Source organism: Lampetra fluviatilis, chromosome 50 (genome assembly GCF_964198595.1).
Source record: "Lampetra fluviatilis chromosome 50, kcLamFluv1.1, whole genome shotgun sequence".
In the NCBI taxonomy this organism is placed as follows: Eukaryota; Metazoa; Chordata; class Hyperoartia; order Petromyzontiformes; family Petromyzontidae; genus Lampetra; species Lampetra fluviatilis.
In genome coordinates this window covers 7,567,987-7,590,018 of record NC_136324.1, presented here as the reverse complement: position 1 = coordinate 7,590,018, position 22,032 = coordinate 7,567,987, and the positions used below count along the sequence as shown (strand labels likewise).

The following is a 22,032-nucleotide window of genomic DNA, read 5'->3' as shown; positions in this document are numbered from 1 at the left end:
ATCTGCGTTGGGCTATCAATTGTGGCCAGGTCGCTTCTGACAAAAAGCTACGATATAGCTTGTGGGCCTTACCTCGTAAAATAATATATATTTAGTTGGTTGTGGTATCACAAGCAAATCTTTAAATTGTGTTTACACGGCCACGTTTATGGAACGACGTATGGCACGGTACCTCTTGTGCACCTATCAATGTTTTGCGTTTGAGCCTTTATGTTACAAACGTTCCGTACTGTGGGACTAGTCACGCTTTACCTGCTGTATGCAAACACTCTGTCGTCTTTCGTCGTCCTCAAATGAGAAGACAGGCGAATTATTAAACGATGTTGTCAACTAGTTTATCACGGTCTTTGGTGTCCGCATTCCTTTATATCAGGGGTGGGGAACGTCCGGCCCGCGGGCCGTATGAGGTCCGCGAAATCATTTGGTGTGGCCCTGCCAAGGCAACCGCAGGCGGGACTCGAAATTCACTAAATCTAGGAGCAAACCTGGAAAAGCAGTTGCGAGTAGCAACATCATCAATACCAGCTACCATCACACGCCTCGCCAAAGAGAAGCAGTTCCAGCCATCACATTAGGGGTGAGTTAATGAAATGTTTGACCAAATATAACAGGCTCATTTTTAAGTTGATAATTTTGCATGGCCCGCGAATGATGTTATTATAAATATCCAAATGGCCCTTGGCAGAAAAAAGGTTTCCCACCCCTGATTTATGCACGGAGGTACGTTTAACGTCTTTAGCACCGCACGTAGCCAACCGTGATGAACGGAGGTGCGGGGGAAGGACTACGAACTAAACGCAGGAAAGTTCATGGAGGGCCAGAGGGATATATTGAACCGCTCTGCTGAGCTAGCATTTGTGGACAGGTCGCTTCTGAATAAGTAATATTTGTAAAAACTTGTTTAAAATCACGCTCTAATGAAATGTACCGTGCTAGTAATGGAAAAAGTCCACGACTCCAGAAAGTGGCCCCGAAGCTTGCCATAACGTAAGGGACTGTGGGCAATTACAGCTAACGTTAGTTGAGCGTGGACAATTAGACCCAAGCCGAAACATAACATAGAAAAAATAATGTTTTAAAATACTGTATATGTTTTTTTGTTATGATAGAATATAGTATTGTCATCAGTATGACATAAGTAAACCAAGTTTGCAGTCGATATCACATTGGGAAGTGGGTTAAAATTGAGTTACAAGATTTGAGTATACAACAACAACGACAACATCAACAGACAGAGTGAGTTAAATAAAAGGGTGTAATAATAGTTTTCGGTTTATCATCGATTATCCGGCGTCTCAGGCGGATCCGGCGAAACCGGCAGAATCGCTCCAAAGGCTGTACCAGTCCGGCAATCGGCACCACGTCGCGTGATGAACACAAGTAGCTTCGCTTGATTTCAGTGTCGAATATTAATATCCAATACCTTATACACTACATACAACTTAAACAATGAAAATACTGCACGTGTACACATCGCCACGTGATACAGAGTCTACGAGATTGGAGTGGTAACTTCGGTACACAGTAAATACAGTAACTTTTAAAAGTACGATATTAAATGTCGTCTATTTGTATGTTTATTGACGTCATTTTCACATAGTAAACACATGTTTAAAACACACACAAAAACATAACGACACCTAAAAACGTAATGTAATGCAAGAATGTGCAAAAATGAGCACTAATAATAATCACTAATGATCATTAGTGACTATTATTACCCTTCCCCCCTGAAAGCCGCCAGATAAACACATTCCTGCGGAGGGAGCTGGTAGGAACGTTGGGTTGCTCGGTCAATGGCCAGGATCAACGGCGGCGTGGTATCTTCCGCAAATATGCCCGACTGTGAGGGCGGGCACAAACCGGCGTGAGTAGATTAAACGTTGCGTTTTATAAGGGCACCACGGAGTGATCAGCGCCTCCCCACCCAGCCCCACCCCACCCAGCCCCACCCCTCCCACTCCCCACCCAGCCCCACCCTCCCTACCCAGCCCCTCCCCATCCTCCCCACCCAGCCCATCCCCACCCTCCCCACCCAGCCCCTCCCCACCCTCCCCTCCCCACACAGTCCCACCCTCCCCACCCTCCCTCCCCACCCTCCCCTCCCCACCCAGCCCCTCCCTCCCCACCCAGCCCGTCTCTGCACGACGGACGGACGGACACAATAATCCCCTGTGGGCTGGTGTAACCAGGAGGTTCCAACCAGTATTAATCGATGAACTCCTGTAGCTCAGTGGGCCTTACCTGGTGAGATAAAATAGACACAAAACATGGGAAACATGGGTTGGGTTCCCGTGCCTGACTGAGCATATGGGATATTAAAAAAATGTTTACCATGACATATTATTCCCGTACGGTATTAGTTATAACGTCCATCACCACATTGTACGATTCAACCTTCGACGAGGCACGCGTGTCCTCTGGTGCCGTCTGTAACATTAAAATAAGTTATTTTACTCCGCAACAAAGTGCTTGTGAGCCACCATGTGTCCTCGTCCCCGAGTGGCCGGTTTAATGCTCCAGACCCTCGCAATTTTGCCACTCGTTCCCAAAAGTGCGTGTGACCCGTATGGCCACTTTTAACGAGTGGCAATTTTTGTTTCCCGAGTTGATTGAAATGAATAATTTCTGACGGTTATGTAAGAAAAGTGACCCTAATAAAAGTGAAGAAATTACACGAACATATTTGTGTGTGTGTGCGTGTTAACTATGGCACGGACACTGATGTAGTATTGTGGTCTATGTCCCTCTTACTGTTTACACGAACATTTTTTTTTTTTACACAAACATTTTTTGTGTGCGTGTTAAATATGGCATGGACACTGATGTAGTAGTGTGGTCTACGTCCCTCTTACTGTTTACACGAACATTTTTTTTTTTTACACAAAATTTTTTGCGTGCGTGTTAAATATGGCATGGACACTGATGTAGTATTGTGGTCTATGTCCCTCTTACCGTTTCCATTTGCCATCTCCTCCACTGCGATCACCTTGCTGTGAGCACCTTCAGCTCCGTCTCGCTGCATCCTGTCCCCAGCTCTTTCCCCCGTGCCATCGCCAAGCAGCGTCAGCTTCGCTTCCCTGGCACCCTCTCTGCGACCCTTCATGTGGCCCCTTCAGTTTAAGCACTTATCCAATTATACCCATTTTTCCTTAATTCGGGACCTCGAAATTCTGCTTTTGCCTCAACTGCAATTACCGCAAGCCTTCCCGAATTGTACATGCCTGCCCATCTCGGGATTGCTGCAATTGCGACTCGGATTTTTGTCACCGACAATTGTTGCTCCACCTCTGATCTTTCGCTCTTTCTGCGAAGTTGCCAGCCACGTGTCCCTCTGCTTTTCTTACTCAGCCTCGCTTCGCTCTCCCGTAACAACTCCGTTGTTGGTTGTGGTCTGAGCTGACGTCTGCAGCTCTGGAAGCTTTGGTCTGAAGAATGCATGTCCTCCGCTGCCCCCTGGTTACGATGAGTCTCGGTGTTACCGATGGACTTCAGGTTCCAAATGAGACAACCAAAATGTGTCAAACACACAGCCAACTGTGCAAGCACCCAGCACTTCCTAAACAAGTGCATTGTGGTCCTCTTGTAAAGGGTGTCCATAAAGTCCCTATTTTAGTAAACTAATGGTATATATAGATATGGACTTTATGGACACCCTCTATCTAGGTCACCAGCACAAATACATTGTGGAGAATGTGACCGACTTACTGCAGCAGCAGCAATAGACAACTGTGGAATGGTGTTGTTCTACTTAGGACTCATCAGCACGGTGTAGTCACCAGTGCTCGCTGCTGCAAACTTTGCCTCTGGGAACTGTCTGTAGTTCCCACATCCACACGACGGGGCCCATGAAAGCCGTCAACGCTCAACTCTGTAAATGACGAAACGAATCCCATCATATAAGAAAAAAATGTCACGCTGGGGGTGGGGGGTTACTTACACATTATTCTCTCATTATTTACTGATTTAAGTCAATAAACCGTATACTCTGAGTGTATGGTCCTTAAGTTAATTATTCACTCAGGCATTCATGCGTGAATGACGTACACTAACGATGCTGTGGGCCATACGGCATCTTTAATGAGGGTCTCTTTCCACGTGACCCCCGTTTAGCCTCTTGGCAGACTGTTGGGGCACGTGCTGTTAGCGAGCAGCACCTACGAAGGCCGACACGGCACACGAATGGGTGGGCGGCCACCACCACGCCCGGCCGCCTTTGTCTCCCCAGTGGCGACATTTACACATCGCACCCGGTAAACATATAACACACACACACGGTATTAAACTCCTGTATCTCTGAACACAGAACCACCAATGTCCAATTGTCGCTGAACTTTCTAAAATAAACTGCTGCGGCAGACGGAATCTAATCACCCCTCTTCCAGTTGCTGCCGGAATCGATTCAGTGCAGGTCCTTTATTTAGCCTTCCGTGGGACAAGCACCAGCAGCACCACCAACCTCTCCTCCTCCTCTGAGTGGTCCTTGCCAAGAGAGCAGCAAAAACCATCGGCCACCCACCCCTTCTCTCCCGCCCGCCCGTCAACCTCGCCAGCCCCCCCCCCCCACAAATCTACCCACGACACACAGACGCACAGTGAGAGACACTGACAACCCAGAGGAGACACGTACAACTCTGGGGACAACTGCCACCCCGAGACAGATAATCAGGCAGCAGCAGCAGCAGCAGCAGAGAGACAGAGGGAGATAGAGAGACGGTGGCTGGGCCAGGAGGTGCGGACGAGGAGAGAAGGAAGAGAGAGAGAGGAGGAGGAACACAACGATGGTGATTCGCGTGTTCACAGCTGCCCTGGCGGGTTCCGCCGTGGTGAGTTCACGCACCGGTCAAGCCAAACGCCAAGCAAGGATCGATCGATCGATCGATCGTCTAACTCGCGTGACGATTTGCACCTGTGTGGGTACGCGCGTGTGCTTGCGTCGTGTGTGTTGGGTGCCGATGTGTCGTGTGCTTGCGTGCCATGCGTCTGTGTGTGTATTACGCGTGCGTCATGTGTGTTCGTGTCATGTTGCGCGAGTGTGCGTGTCGAGTGTGTTAGTGCCATGCGCGTGTCGTGTGCGTGTGTTTTGGCGTGTGTTATGGCGTGCGTTTGTGTCACGCGTCGATGTCGGTGCGTCACGCATGTTGTGTGTCACGCGTGCGTCATGCGTGCGCCATACGTGTGCACGTGATGCGCGTGTTTGTGTGCATGTGTGTGTCATGCATGTAGTTCGCGTTTGTGCGCAACATACACGTGTGTGTCATATCATTCATACGTTTCGTCGTATGTGTGTGTAACACATGTTTTACACGTGTGTAATATCAACAGGTCACGCAGGTTGTATGTTGCATGTGCTTGTGATTCACGTATATTTGTCATGTGCGTCACACGCATGTGCGCATTGATTCTAATACATGTGTGCGTCACATATCATGCACGTGCATAATTTCTGTTTTCACGTGTGGGATATGAACATACGTGTGTCATACGTGTGTATATGCCGTGTATGTCACGCACGCATGTTTGCCATGCATACGTGTGCCATGCTCATATAATGTATACCTTTGTGTGTGTTCATGTACCGCACATATGTGAATCATGAATGATGTGGGGGCATTTGCGTGTGCGTGTGTGTCATGCATTTTATCCATCATGCAAATGCATTCACGAGGGGAGCGGTGGTGTAGTGGTTAGCGCGCTGCGCTGCGAACCTGACGATCTGAGTTCGATTCCAGCTCACGGCCAACACCAGTGACGATTATCTTAACCGGTCTTGGGCCTCCCCTAGGTCGACTCAGCCTCAAATGAGTACCTGGTGCGGTGTGTAAACATCGCCACTGGGGAGACAAAGGCGTTCGGGCGTGGGGCTGTCCGTTCCGCGCCTTCATAAGGTTCTGCTACGCTAGCACCACTTGCCCACGACAGCCCGTTGGAGGCTACACGGGGGATCTTTGCCTTTGTGTGTCGGTGTGCTGTGGCCGAAGCTAAACTTAGCATCGACAGCCCCGCCGTGCCGGGGGGTGCCGGGGGGTGGTGATGGTGGTGGGGGGGGAAGTTTCTCGAGCGAGTTTATTTTCGTGACAAACTTTACCGTGGCCCTGCGGGCGCGAAGCATTTCAATTACCCCCCCCCATCCCCCACGTACGAGACTTATTATCCCACCCGCCCCCCACCCGCAACAACGACGATTGGTGGCAAGTTCTTGTCGTGGTGGACATTGCGTTGGTGTTTCAAGCCCCGTCGGATATTGCCGTTCCCACGGCGGGGTCAATATTCGAGCAGGCGGAGACGTCAAAGCAAAGAGGCTCAGCAGTTTGAAACCTGTCCACCCCTTCCAGCCCGTGCCCACTGCCACTCACGCATTAGAGACAAAGACCCCACTCCCCACCCGTAGAGCCTTGGGCAAGCTGTTGGGGGGAAAGTGCCCGAGCACACATTGAGGCCGGCAAGGCGGTGGGTGTGGCCAACACTACGCCCGGCCGCCTTTGTCTCCCCAGTGGCGATGTTTACACACCGCACCAGGGACTCATTTGAGGCTGAGTCGACCTATGGGGAGGTCCAGGACCGGTTCAGATAATCGTCAACAACCCCACAGTGCGCTAACTACTCACACTACCGCTCCTCGCACAGACACAAAGACAAAGATCCCCCGTGTAGCACTTTACACATCCGTTGCGGCAAGTGCTGTTAGTGAGCACCTATGAAGGCCGGCACGGCACACGAGGGGGTGGGTGGCCAACGCCAAACCCGGCCGCCTTTGTCTCCCCAGTAGCGATGTTTACACAACGAACCAGGCACTCATTCGACCGGTTTTGATAATCATCAAAAGCCCACGAATTGAACTCGGGGTTCCTAGGCGCAGTGCGCTAACCGCTTAACACGACCGCTCCCCACATAGACACACAGACATATACACACTCTGGCACACCACCCCTCTCACCATCCATCACTCACCCTCTCTCTCTCTCACACACACACCTGTTTGGCGGTATGGAAGATACCGCCGTATTCTGGGCACATCTCGGCCGCTGGTCACACAGTTCGCCGCGTAGCAGCAATGCAAATGTTCAAGCGTGTCTGGTCCTTAGCGCATGTCGTATGTAGGAGGTGTTATCAACAGCAGTGTCTTCATGATGTCATTAGCGTTCAAGGTATTCTTTGCGTAATAGCGCACCGGGTAGATTTGCCAATCTCCAAGCAGTGAGGCCCAGAGTTCAGGCCCCAATAAGATTATACGCTGCCTCTATATCATCAGCATCATCATGTGTGATTAGTGAAGATCGAGTAAAGCCACTACTCTGGCAATCTCTTAGATTCAAGCAAGCCTGACTCTGCTGATGATACCACTGAATGTCGTAAAGAGGCCCCCAGAGTTTGTGTTGGAGCGATGCTGCTGCAATGACGCACTACCAGAAGGCAGTGTGACCGATGGGATGGGTTAAATAAAATGTTCACGTGGATGGACGGACACGTGAAACAGGCGCATTGTGTCAAATGAACGGATTGTTGGGTCAGTTCAATTGCGAATCGTTAATTTGTATTGCGACGGTTTGTTGTTGAGTGATAGCTCAAGAAACATCGTATTCTGTGCCCACCAGTTGCTTGGGTGAAAAGTGATGGTGGTGGTGGAATGTCCTTGCCAAAATTCTGGCCAGTGAGGCCGAAAGATCCCAATACACCAGGCAGACGCACGTGGAGCAGATCGATATTCATGGGGCACGGGCAGAGTCGCAAGATAACAACAAAAACAGGCGTTTTGAGATAATTGATATTGCATGTGTCAGCGTATCTAGTTTGACACGTAGGCTTTCGCGACCAATATTATCCATAATAAAGGTCGATTTTTGGGGGTTATATCGCGTTAATATAAAGGTGTCGTTAAACCCGCCACCACCCGACACAGCCAATTAGTAAGGTTTGTCACGTAAACAAAAGTAAACCCACTGTCCAACACAAAATTACTAACCTTCCTAATTCGCTGTGTCGGGTGGTGGCGGGTTTAACCACGCATTTATATGTACGCGATCTCACCCTCCCAACCCCGTATTACGTATCATACATAATCCGGCAAGTTTCATTGCTTAGCCCAATGAATATACAAATCCCAGGAACGTTTAACAGTTCGGTACCAATTTCTACTCGTCATTATGGACAAAATAAAAACAGTTCCCAGGCACACGGAGAGCATTCGTCAACACACGGGGGAGTGGAGAGGTTGGAGAGGGAAGGATGTTTACAAGGAACCGAATGTGTGTGGATGCGAACGCGTGCCTCTGTGTGTTGTTCCTACGTTTGGGCACGTGGCCGTCGTGTCGGATGCCTCCAAAGAAGCAGGCTTGCAGAGGAACAATCGCATGCTCCCCGCGATGTTTCTGTGCAACAGTGCTGTGGAGTGACCAGTCTCTCTGCCTATTGTCTAGAGACCCCGTTAGGGATCAGTCAGTCTATTGTCTAGAGACCCCGTCAGAGACCGGTCTGACAGTCTATTGTCTAGAGACCCCGTCAGAGACCGGTCTGACAGCCTATTGTCTAAAGACCCCTTCAGAGACTGGTCAGTCTATTGTCTAGAGACCCCATCAGAGACTGGTCGGTCAGTCTATTGTCTACAGACCCCGTCAGAGACTGGTCAGTCTATTGTCTAGAGACCCTATCAGAGACTGGTCGGTCAGTCTATTGTCTACAGACCCCGTCAGAGACTGATCAGTCTATTGTCTAGAGACACCATGAGAGACTGGTCGGTCAGTCAATTGTCTACAGACCCCGTCAGAGACTGGTCAGTCTATTGTCTAAAGACCCTTTCAGAGACTCGTCAGTCTATTGTCTAGAGACCCCGTCAGAGACTGGTCAGTCTATTGTCTAGAGACCTCATCAGAGACTGGTCAGTCTATTGTCTAGAGACCCCATCAGACCAGTCAGTCTATTGTCTAGAGACCCCATCACAGACCGGTCAGTCTATTGTCTAGAGACCCTATCAGAGACCAGCCAGTCTATTGTCTAGAGACCCCATCAGAGACCGGTCAGTCTATTGCCTAGAGACCCCATCAGAGACCGGTCAGTCTATTGTCTAGATACCCCATCAGAGACCGGTTAGTCTATTGTCTAGAGACCCCATCAGAGACCAGTCAGTCTATTGTCTAGAGACCACATCAGAGACCAGCCAGTCTATTGTCTAGAGACCCCATCAGAGACAAGTCAGTATATTGTCTAGAGACCCCGTCAGAGACTGCTCAGTCAGTCTATTGTTTAGAGACCCCATCAGAGACCAGGCTGACAGTCTGTTGTCTAGAGACCCCATCAGAGACTGGTCAGTCAGTCTATTGTCTCCAGACCATATCGGAGACTGGCTAACATCACAATCAAGTTATACCTGAACCGACCCCTGGGCAGTGTAAAAACGTCAGCAAAGGTGGCCGGGCATGATTCTGCCTATGCCACCTCCTCGTGCGCCATTGTCGACCTTAACGGGTGCTCGCTTACAACCAACACTGGCTCCCAAAGTCGCATGTGGAGGCCTAACACGGCGGCGGGGGGTGTTGGGGGTGGTGGTGGGTGGTTAAGGTGCGTGAACGCCTGCTGCTGACACGGCCATCGGGCGGCATGGCGAGCGAGCCGGCTGGCTGGCTGGCGAGTCCACGTCGCGTGGCGGTCGCGATCTGCGAGACCGGGGCGGGCTCGGTGAAGGGCACTAGTGCTGGCACGGCACCACGGGGAGCCACGCGTCCTTCCCTGTTGCTCGTGCCCCCCCCCCCGCCACAGCGCCACGTGAATTATGAAACTCCGTGCTGTTTTGTTTGGAGGTGACACTTCTGCGTAGCAAGTGATTTTTTTTTTCTACGCGGTTTATTTGGCAATGCTTCTTTGATTTGTCGGATGGGTGTGTCCGTTCCTCAATAGCTACTCCAGAGTGTCGTATACTATCTTCTTGGTTCTTTCGGTAAAGTCACGTAGAAGGGAAGTAATAAAATAATAATAAAACATAATCAAACAATTCTCACGACGTTTCGGCCACAACGCAAGCAGCCGTCCTCAGGTGAAGAACAGGTCTGTCGGGAAGACAGCGTCTGAATGAAACACCCCAGGCTAGGAGCGTATATTTAAGCTGGGTATACTAATTTAGAAACTTGATGCCATCAGAAAACTCTCTTTTTGAAATGAAATTCTCATCAGGCCCCAACGGATTTCTCCACCATAAATAAATATTCTTATTCTGAATTTTTGTTTCTAATTCTCTAAAGTGCAATCTCCAACTCTTACTATCCACTCCTTCTCTCTGGCCTCTCTAGCTGTGTGCTATAAAGTAAGGGTCATTTCCCGAAACGTCACCTCTCTTATATATTTGTTAAAACTTTTAAGGCCGCACACAGCGTGATTGACTAATGCGTTCAGTTGTTGTTGTTAACTGTGCTTGTGCACCACTGCCAACGCAGCAGCATCACCAGATAATTTGTTTACATTTTTAAGATGGCATTGCTGCCTCCAACAGATTGAGCTTATTTACACCGATGTTTAAAAGCCCACAATGATGTAGATGGTTTATAGAATTTGGGATTGCAATCTAACTGCACCGATGTTTAAACGCCCACAATGATGTAGATGGTTAATAGAATCTGGGATTGCAATCTAACTGCAATCTAACTGTACGCCGTGGTGGCGAGATGTTAACTACCTCGCCCGGTATACAGGAGGTCATAGGTTCAATCCCGACCCTAACGCCTGCTGTATATTTGGAATTTGCATGTCTCTCTCCCCGTGGTCCCGTGAATTTTTCTCCCGTTTCGTTGAGCTATCACTTGTGGCCAGGTCACTTCTGAAAAAGAGCTACATAGCTCAGTGGGCCTTACTTGGTAAAATAAAAATAGTTAAGTTACATTTGTTAAACTGCCTCCACAGAGATGTGTTTTTCTTGTGCCCACATCTCACTCGAAGCCTCTCATCCAGTACGAAGCAATTAATTCAGTCTTGCACAAGTGACCAAAGAGTGACTGAAATTCTAGATTTGAAGCTTTCGTGACTGCAAGGATTCATATTCTTAGATTTTTTTCGGTAAAGTCACGTAGGTAAAAAAATTTAAAATTAATAAAAGTAAAATAAAAATAAAATAAAAATAAAAATCACAACGTTTCGGAGGCAACACAAGTCTCCGTCATCAGGTGTATCAAGATACAGCAAATCTAGCTGTGACGGTCCCACCTGTGACTTGTGTTTCCTTCGAAACGTCGTGATTTTTATTTTATTTTTTATTTTACTTTTATTCATTTTAATTGTAATTTTTTTACCTACGTGACTTTATCGAAAAAACCTAAGAATAAAAGTGACTGAAATCGAAGTTGTGCAAAATTAAATTCCTTATAGCGCTCCGATGCATCTCCGCGTCCAACCGCACGTAGCTCGGCTTGATGTCCGACGTTTCGCGCCACATGCTGGGAGCAACACGACTCGACACAGATTTCCTGTTGTTCGGCTTCGCGGCAGGAAGTGCCAGGCACAGTGCATGCCAGCACACGTGGGCAATACGTGTGCAAAGATTGTGAATTGTCGTTCGTTAGCGCGCCACGTTACAACATTTTCCACTGGCGCCTGGGATTTGATTTTCGCCCCTTTCCAAATTACGTTACAACCGCGGTTATTGATGTCGCATAAACAGACAATGCAAATGTCCGACAAATAAGAATAGTTAGTATCCTTTCGGGCAATGAAACAGGTGTTAATGTGTTCAAACACCAAATAGAAACCTTTTGCAAAGAATCAAGTGCGTTGTAGGCTAATTAAGTTTCAAAGCCAATGCATATTATAATAAACAGAGCATGTTTGTTTGCATGTTCAAAACAAGTACGTGCGGTTAATGCAGATTTGATTCCTTGCAAAAGGTTTCTATTTGGTGTTTGAACATCTGAACATCTCCTGTTTTATTGCCAGAAGGGATAAAAGTTATTCTTATTTCTAATACTTGATACTGGCAAAAAAGGTCCCATGATAAAAAACTAAATGTCCATTCATAATTCTGGCAAAGGGCACGGCACGACCAGAATTGCTTGACTGGAGGCCTCAAAGCAAACTCAGGAGGAGAGCTGGGGGCGCGATTGGTGATGTCTGCTTATTTATATTATTATAATTCACTTATTTATCTAGGAGAGCCACACGGAGCTGTAGGGATAATTTTCAGGAGGTTCCTGCCGCTGCTACATATGAGTTAAAAAAAAAATCTTAAGATGTTTTCAGCAAATTAATGACGAGCCGTGCTTATGTTGTACAAGTGGGGAGGAGACTGGGGCACCCGGAGAAAATCCACGCCTTGCGGCAGGGAAGAACACTTTATAGCGGTGTAGACGGGAACTGATGGGTATTGGTCCACTGGCTCTACCGGCTTCTCCTAGCGAGCCAGGAGAAGCCGGTACCTCATCGACGTCCACGGGAAGGGAGTTTCACGACTTGATTTGAAGCTTTCGTGACTGCAGGAATCCATACTCTTTGGTTCTTTCGGTAAAGTCACGTAGGTAGAAAAATAAAATAAAAAATAACATATCATGACGTTTAGATCGCAACACAAGCGATCGAAACGTCGTGATATATAGTTTTTTATTCTTGTTTTTTTCGGTAAAGTCACGTAGAAGGGAAACAATAAAATAATAAAAATATAAAACAATTGTTTCCCTTCGACGTGACTTTACCGGAAGAACCAAGAATATGAATCCCTGCGGTCACGAAAGCTTTAAATCAAAATGCAATTTTTTGTTTCACTTTATTTTTCCACCTACGTGACTTTACCGAAAGATCCCAGGAGTCAAGAGTTTCACGACGTCCGTGCAGGTGATCCACCAACTCTCGCTGCTGCCTCCACGGTGATCCACTGACAATTCTAATCGACTGCTCTGTGGCCACCACCTGCCACATCTGTATGTGGGTACGTGTATGTCGAATTTCTTTCGCGCCGTACGTAGCCAGCCGTGCGAATCGGAGGTGCGGGAAACTTTCTGTCAGGAAACTCCCAACAAAGGCCGGAGGAGGGATGAGCATCCCTCATACTCCCCCCCCCCCCTTTTTAAATTGTTATCAGAATCCGAATGTTTATTAATACTGGAGGAATCCGATGAGTACGTTGCCACGTTTTGTTTACGTGACAAACCTCACTGGCTGTGTCGGGTGGTGGAGGGTTTATCACAGATTTATACTTGTGCGAACGAACCCAAAAACCTTTATTATAAATAATATTGGTCGCGAAAGCCTACGTATTAAACAGACTTAAGAAGGGGCGTTTTAAGAGTAGACTTAAAAGTATTCACATGATCGGATGAACGAATTTCCAAATCATTATTATTGAGACGCTTGCTTACCCGAGAAAGCCTCACCGAGTCTCGAATATTTTACACGCTTTCTATTAACTCACTCCGTCTGTTGTTGTGTCCTCAAATCTTGTAACTCAATTTTAACCCACTTCCCAATGTGGTATCGACTGCAAACTTGGTATACTTATGTCATACTGATGACAATACCATATTCTATCATTAAATTAAAAAAAAAAATTTAAACATGATTTTTTATATGTTATGTTTCGGCTTGGGTCTAATTGTCCATGCTCAACTGACGTTGGCTGTAAATCACCACGGCCCCTGACGTTAAGGCAAGCTTTGCGGCCACTTCTTGGAGTCGTGGAGTTGTGCCATTACTTTATTAAAGCGTGTTTAAATTTTCTTTTTAAATATTACTTATTTCAGGTCCTGCCTAGTTTTTTTGCCGTAGGCCGCGATGCTGCTGCTGCTGCTGCGAGTTCAATTCTCGCTCATGGCCACCAACACCAACGACGATAATCTGAACCAGTCCTGGGCCTCCCCATAGGTCTACTCAGCCTCAAATCAATCACTGGGGGAGATAAAGGCGGCCGGGCGTGGTGCTGGCCACCCACCCCCTCGTGTGCCGTTGTCGGCCTTCGTAGGTTCTCGCTAACAGCACTTGCCCCCACAGTCTGTTAAGGCTACACGGGGGGTCTTTGTTTGATCCCAATTGAGTGATTTCCATGTCGTTTGTCAGCATTGGGATGTTGGGCCAATTCCGGTGACATTAGGGGCCGTCCATATATGACGTCACGCGATTTTGGACGATTTTGACCCCCCACCTTCCCATCGTCACACGGTGTCACAAAAAGTCAGACCCCCCCCCTCAAATATGACGTCGCAAAGCTCTGCCCCCCCCCAAAAAAAATATGCTTCAAATCGCTTTAAACTATTGTCATTGTAGTGCGTATTTGCGTATTTAATGTGCTGCTGCACTCTGATGTTGTAGGAGAAAAGATGTATTAAAAAGTATATTTCATTAAGTAGAACGTGTTGTCTATATTTATTGAAAGTTGCGCATTTTGATGTGACGTCACATTTCTCAACCCCCCCCTCGTCACACATCGCCCCCAGTTGTGTGACGTCATTTATGGACGGCCCCTTACGCGGTGTGTGTGTGTGGTTTTTTTTGTAGCTATGAGGATAAACTGAAGAACCTGGAGGGAATTGGAGGAACCAAGATTCAGAGCAGGGGCCAACATAAACATCCACACACGAGTTGGGAATTAAACCCAGGCCCTTCTTGCTGTAAGGTCACGGGCATTACCACTGCGCTCCACTGTCGCCTAAAAAAATGTGAATACTTTTTGAACAAGGTCACACCGATATCGAATTGCCTCCCACCGTTCCGCCTATTGGCGCGAGTGTGGTGCGTGTGTGTGTCCCAGTGCTGTGCAACCAACGCCACTAGGGAGACAAAGGCGGCCGGGTCGTGGTACAGGACTAGCCACCCCCCCCCGTGTGCCGTGTCGGTCCGATTCTTCGTAGATCGTTCGCGAACAGGCACTTTCCCCAACAGCCTGTGAAAGGCTACACGGGTGATCTTTGTCTTTGTGCGACCCAGTGCTGTGCTCATTCCTGTGGCTGCTGATGTGTTTGGGGAGTCAAGCTCAGGGCCCAGCTGCCCAGCAGTGTCATTCACGAGCCTCCTCCTCCTCCTTGCTACACACACACTCGCTCACACCACCACTTCCACACTTGGGCACACAGCATGCAGACAGTTGGCACAAAGACAAAGATCCCCCGTATAGCCTTTCACAGGCTGTCGGGGCAAGTGATCTTAGCGAGCGCCTATGAAGGCCGGCATGGCACACAAGGGGGTGGCTAGGACCACGTCCGGCCGCCTTTGTCTCCCCAGTGGCGATGTTTACACACCACGCCAGGTACTTATTTGAGGCTGAGTCTACCTAGGGGAGGCCCATAACCGGTCACCGGTGTTGGCCGTGAGCGGGAATCGAACTCGGGTAGTTGGGTTTGTAGCGCAGTGCGCTCACGACTGCACTACCGCTCACACACCCGTACAGATGAACACACCAATAACTCCAACTCTCATCCACTCTATCTTCCTGGCCTGAAAAAGGGTCATTGCCCAAAACGTTACCTGATGTATTTTTTTCTTTTTAAGACCACAGTTTTCCTACTGAAGAGTGTGTGGAGCTCTGTGTTGTGTTGTGCACTGCCAATGGAATGCCAGCAAATAGTGTTTGTTTGAGCCATTAGCTATCCACGTGTTTGCTAAGAAGCCAAATGTGTTTATGCAAGCAATTGTGTCCCAATGACAGCTACAGTCCGGGCACCTGCCTCTCTGTCCCCGTCTCTGTTTAGAGGTGGCAGGAATTGATTTGTGTCGAGGTCTGCTGCCAGTATTGCGTTGAACTTTTTCACAGTAGACTGCACATTGTTGGCAATAGACTGAGAAATTAATCTGTCCGGGTTTGGTCTAAAGAGTTTAAGGTTGCATTCGCAGCGATGTTTTCAGAATCAGAATATGTATTAATACTGGAGGAATCCGATGATCTATAAAGCTCTTTTTCACCGATGTCCAGTTTGGGCGGGTCAGAACGTGACAACAGGAGCCATCCTTGAAGGGCACTCTTTATGAACACGAAAACATATTTTTCCATGTAAGGCCCCACTGAGCTATGTAATAGTTCTTGTTCAGAAGCGACCTGGCCACAAATGATCGCTCAACAAAGTGGCTTATCAAGTGTAAATTTATAGTAGCAGCCAAAGACGTTTTCTTCTAAATGTGGAGGGAAAAACCGGAGGACCCGGATACAAATCTACGCGACCACAGGCAGAGACAAATGCACGCTCTAAATATATACAGCAGCAGGCGTCCGGGTCGGGATAGAACCCACGACCTCCTGTAGACCATGCGAGGTAGTTAACATCTCCTAGCCACCGTGGTGATGATGACAGAGAGAGACACATGCAAACTCCAAATATACAGCAGATGTCAGGGTTGGAATCGAACCCACGACCTCCTGTATACCAGGCGAGGTAGTTAACATCTCCTAGCCACCGTGGTGATGATGAGAGAGAGACACGCAAACTCCAAATATACAGCAGACGTCAGGGTTGGGATAGAACCCACGACCTCCTGTATACCAGGCGAGGTAGTTAACATCTCCTAGCCACCGTGTCGTCACAGTCTGCTCCTGGCTCGGCTCGACAAATAACCGGAGGCAAGCCACCCGTCCTGGAAGAGCCCAGCGCCGATTCGCCACCACGACTCTCTCCTTCACGAGGCTGGGTGACACACAAAAAACATGGAACGTTTGGCCCCAAACGTTGACACAACGTTGGAGGAGGCGGGATGGGGGGGGGTGCCCCAACGTGTCTAACCGCACGCACGTTCGGCCATGTCTTAGGGGCCGTCCATAAATGACGTCAAACACCTAGGGAGGGGGTCAGACATTTGTGACGATGTGTGACGAGGGGGGGGGGGGGTGAGAAATGTGACGTCACATCTAAATGCGCAATTTCCAATAAATATAGACAACACGTTCTACTTAATTAAATAGATTTTTTAATACATGTTTTCTCCTACAACATCAGAGTGCAGCGCCACATTAAGTACGCACTACAATGACAATATTTTAAAGCGATTTGAAGCATGTTTTATTTTAAAAATGTAAATATGGTTTGGGGGGGGGCAGAGCTTTGTGACGTCATGAGGGGGGTGGGGGTCAAAAATCGTCCAAAATCGCGTGACGTCATTTATGTACGACCCCTTACACCCCCCCACCCCCCACCCCTTATCGTTGCCGTCAGATCAAGAAGAAGCAGCAGGACGTGGTCGGCTTCCTGGAGTCGAACCGCATCGCCTACGAGGAGCTCGACATCGCCATGAACGACATCAACCGCCAATGGATGAGGGAGAACGTGCCGGGCGCGAGGAGGCCCATCGCGGGCAACCCGCTCCCGCCGCAGATCTTCAACGAGGAGGCCTACTGCGGGGTCAGAGGCCTCCATCCACACCACGGGGGAATCAACCCCGTGGGAGGGGGGGGGGTAGCACCTGGGATTCCCTGGCACCACGGCCCGCTAGCTGAGGAGGGAGCACACAAAGACAAAGAACTCCCCGCGCTGTGTAGCCTTAACAGGCGGTTGGGGGCAAGTGCTGTTGTTGGCGAGCAGCAGCTGTGAAGGCCGGCACGGTTCACGAGGGGGTGGGTGGATAGGTGTGTGGCCAGCGAGGGTGACGGGGGGGGGCTAGAGGGGAGGTGGAGTGTGAGGGGGGGTGGAGGGTGAGGGGGGGTGGAGGGTGAGGGGGGGGTCATCACGTGATGACCCCCCTCCGCATGAAGTGAATCTAACAATTTCCGTTGATCGCATCATTCCGATTAGCCGTCGTTGGTGATTCCAATTGACGGTCAACCTCCGTGACCACGTCCATCACCTTCCCGTGCGAGAGACAAACAGCACGGCGTCATTCGCCCTTCAAAACAAGATGTGTCCTCCTCGATTTGGTCAATGAGACATTTTATTTTCAGCGACAGGCACGGGCCTAATGCAATTACCCCGCTTACTTGCAGCTTACACGCTTCGTGATGAACGAGCCAGTATGATGTCATACCCCGTTGTGGGCACGCTATATTACATTTATCGCAGGCACCATGAACATAGCAAAATCATAACCTTCGCTAAAACGCCACTGATCCCCCTCCTTCTGAACACAGCGATTGAGCCACCACTCGACATTCGCAACAGATATCCGCAAGTACCCGGGCAACGCCGGATATTTCCTGCTCGTGTATTCATATAAATTGCAATACATGTATATTTTTGGTGGGTTATTCACAGTTAATCAGCATACATAATGCATGTACATGCATGTAAATTATGTATGTATGCTGCAGTCATAATAATCATAAGAACAACGAATCACCATAACTCAGTACAATGCATTTACGTGAACTTATCTCATCTTCTTGAGCTGCGGTCGTCAGCGTCGAAACGTTAGGCTCAGCTCCAATGGGGCCTTCCCAGCTGCAATGATAAAGTCCACGTCCGAACTCCTCTGCCCTCTGCACTTACACTGAAGGAGGGTCAGCGGTCCCGTTCATCCACTGAGATATTCTGCTTGACGTTATGTTCCGGGTAACTTTTTTTTGCCACCTAAATCGAGGTGGCAACCTTATCTCTGCACTCCTCTGCTCTTGGAGAGATTCATTATTATTATTATTATCGTTTTGGAATAGCTTCTTCATCTCGTGAGATGATGTTTAGAGCGGATTTGTAATAGATTGGCGGAGGTAAGGGGAGAGATACAACAACAACAAATATCCCAATTACCCACTTGATGTGATATCGTGTGTCCTCTCTTCCTCTCTCACTCATTCAGGATTATGAGGCTTTCTTCAATGCGAAGGAGAATGAAGCCATCCTCACGTTCCTCGGAATAGCCCCACCGCCCCAAGAAAAGGTTTGACACCCACGAGTGTTAAAAGCACACGCACCAAAGACAAAGATTCCCCGAATAGCCTTCAAAGGACTGCTGGGGCAAGGGAGGTTAACGTGCCGGCACGGCAAGCCGTTATCTTTCCATTGCTGATGTTAACACACACCGCACAGTTTACACATTTAAGGCTGAGTCGACGTAGGAGAGGGCCCAGCACCGGTTCAGATCATCATCACCGGTGTTGGCCGCGAGCGTGGCTCAGCCGCTAGGTAATTCTTTCACGTGTAAACTTATTGTTTTGAGTGGGCATAATTCCTACTTGTACAACTGATTGAAAAGAAAAACTGGACTTTTGAATTTTGGTGGGAGAACTACCAATCAGAAGTTCTGGGAACTCCAGGACCAGGTGGCAACCCGAGATGGCATCTGGGCTACGCGCGACTCGAATTCTCGATGCGGCTATGCCGGCCTCCAGCGGGGCTGGGGCACACACACACAACCCCTACTGGGGCACCGCATTGCCCATTCCCGCGACCCAGCGGAGACGAAATATTCAAAGTAAATACTTCCTATCGGCCCTATTTATAGAGCGGCACATTGACCGTTTAGGCAAGCAAGTGGCCTTGGGTAGGGCATACGGCCCAAAGGGGATGGTGGCCGATGGCCAAAACAGACGAGGCAGTGGTGGCCAACAAAGGAGGGAACGCGCCCGAGCGGACGACCACAGAGGAGATGGAGCGGCGAAATCGGAGCGCGTGTGCAGGAGCAGTGTGGGATTGTGGCGTTTCTTATAAATTTTGAGCCGGCGTTTAACGCCACGGAATATATGACCGTTAAACATGAAAACATTTCCACTGACACATCCGTTAAACATGGCCCCATTTCCACTGACACATCCGTTAAACATGGCCCCATTTCCACTGACACATCCGAGCCGAACCTGCGCTGGGCTCTCTCAGTACGGGTGGCTTTCCTCTGGTTATTTGTCGAGCCGAGCCAGGAGTAGAATGTGGCACCACGGTGGCGAGATGTTAACTACCTCGCCTGGTATACAGGACGGTCGTGGGTTCGATCCCGATCTGATGCCTGTATATATGGAGTTTGCATGTCATTTTCCCCGTGGTCGCGTGGCTTTTTCTCCAGGTCATCAGGTTTGTTTCCTTTACACATTTATAAACACACGTTTTGATTATATTATTTGAGTATCTGGCTGCAAAACATTTCCACGTAATAAGCCACTTCTTTGAGCTATCATTTGTGGCCAGGTCGCTTCCCAAAGAGAGCTATATAGCTCAAATGACCTTACCTGGTAAAATAAAAAATAGTTTAATTTAGTTGAGACGCAATGGCCTTCTGATTCAGGCTCGGGGCTAAGCAGGGCCAGGGTCGGGGCTAATCATTGTTGCCATACGTGCATCAGTCGGTAGACTCATCAGCAGCGTGGCTCGGGTTCTGCTGTGGCAAAAAAACCTATTTGTTTCCTTGGCACGGCTCTGTCATGGCTCAGTTGAACAGCAAGATGCATGTTCTTGTCGCCTCCACAGGCAGAAGTGGAGGAGGCCGCAGTGGAGGGGACTTTGGAGGAACCGCAGGCAGAAGACCACGAGGTACCGGAGTTAAGCGTACTTTGTTCGGGTGGTGACACGGCGTAGCGGTAGAGCGTTCGGCACTTTGTTAGCAAAAGCTCACGGTTCGAATCTGACAGCCGCCACGGTTAATAATTATAAATCGTGACTCAAGTTCATCGGAGGAAGTCTGACGCAAAGGGTTTGATAGCTCACTCCTATTGAGCCGCTTTTTATCTTCAGTTTTTATTGTCCTTCCCCCACATCTCCGATTGGCACGGTCGGCTACGTACGGTGCGACAGAAGTTCAACGTGTAAGTTCAACGTACAACATAGAACACCGCGGTTGTGTGTGAACCGGGGGCAACACCAATGCACCGCGCTGCTTCATTGAGGACGTCGTTCGCGAGAGGAGGCCATTGTGCGCTGGCGTCAGCCTGAAAAATAACTCGCCCTGTCGCTAATTTTTTTTTCCCGAGTCAGAGAAGAGAGCTGCGAACAAGATCGAGGCGACGGATAGATATTAATTAGCGCGCGTGTGCTCTCAGGTTTCAGCGGGGGTGGGGGTGGGGGTGGTTTCACTTTTAGCATAATCTGAATGAGGAGCTGATATTCGGTGCACCGCAATTGATTTTTTTACGTGACTCCAGGACCCCTTGGGCCATCCCTACACTGTCGCTCGGTCTTGCTCGCTCACTGCTGGGCGCAACACCCCTGAAGTGAACACCGTCGGACGATGAAACCTGGCGACGCGTTTTGTTGAAAGCGACGATGCTCGCGGCGTCCGTCGCCTGTCACGTGACCGTGTTTTTTGTACCATGCTGATGAAAAGGAGGAGGAGGAGGGGGAGGAGGTGGAGGAGGAGGAGCAGGTGGAAGAAGAGGTGGAGGAGCTGCCTGCGAATGAGGCAAGCAGGACTGCCGGCCCGTGCGCGCGCTTTTGTCAAATGTCAATCGCTTGCGTGCTGTGCTCCATCGCATCCCAGGCAGCCCGCCGCATTGAGTCCACTCAGGGCCAGAAGCGATGGAGGAATGGGTGCGTAGGGTTACACTGAGAACCAATGGACTGTTACAATATGGTGCCAAGATGGCGAGATGTTAACTACCTCGCCTGGTGTGCAGGAGGTCGGAGGTTCGATCCCGACCCTGATGCCTGTATATTTGGAGTTTGTGTTTCTCTCCCTGTGGTCGTGTGGATTTTTCTCAGAGTCCTCCGTTTTTGCCTCCACATTTAGAAACAACGTGCATTTAGAGTATTTGGCTGCTATACATTTCCACGTGACGAGCCACTTCGTTGAGCTATCATTTGTGGGGCCTTACCTGGTAAAATAAAATAAAAAAAAAAGTATAGAAGTTGCTCAATTGGGCAGGATATGTCCCGAGAAAGGATGACGGCAGCCAAATGAGAGAAAGCCCCAAAAATGTCGTCCTCTTCGGAGATGGAGCGATGACATCGGCTCGTGTGCAGGAGTTGGATAGATCGTGGCGGACTGCGCGAGGTGTTGACAGCGTGGGCGAGGCCTTCGTCCAGCAGTGGATAAAGCATGGCTCGTGATCACGTCCGTGACGCTGAAGCATCGCTGCACATTTATCGAGCTTTTTTTTGTTGGTGTGCAAATTAACTGGCGGTGGTTAGACAGCGCACTGCACGGCGGTAGGGAGACGCCTTGTACGAGGGGCGATCAAAGAGTTTGCAGCGTGACGTAGAAGGAGCGGTGCTGCGGGTAAGGATTCGG

At 49.1% G+C, this 22,032-nt stretch overlaps 1 protein-coding gene across 5 annotated transcripts in view; it reads left to right on the top strand.

The window, feature by feature from the left end:
- The first annotated feature begins 4,466 nt into the window (after positions 1–4,466).
- LOC144948676 (adapter SH3BGRL-like) overlaps positions 4,467–22,032 on the top strand; it is a 46,238-nt gene continuing 28,672 nt past the window's right edge. The window contains exons 1-5 of one of the 5 annotated variants that reach the window (XM_078878324.1): positions 4,467–4,826; positions 17,103–17,288; positions 18,676–18,756; positions 20,277–20,338; positions 21,177–21,204. In XM_078878324.1, the coding sequence (XP_078734450.1) occupies positions 4,782–4,826; positions 17,103–17,288; positions 18,676–18,756; positions 20,277–20,338; positions 21,177–21,204 (402 nt within the window). In that variant the 5' untranslated portion in view covers positions 4,467–4,781. Of the gene's footprint in view, positions 4,827–4,861; positions 4,918–17,102; positions 17,289–18,675; positions 18,757–20,276; positions 20,340–21,176; positions 21,205–22,032 lie in introns of those variants that run through there. The other 4 variants (XM_078878327.1, XM_078878326.1, XM_078878325.1 and 1 more) reach the window with 4 other exon arrangements.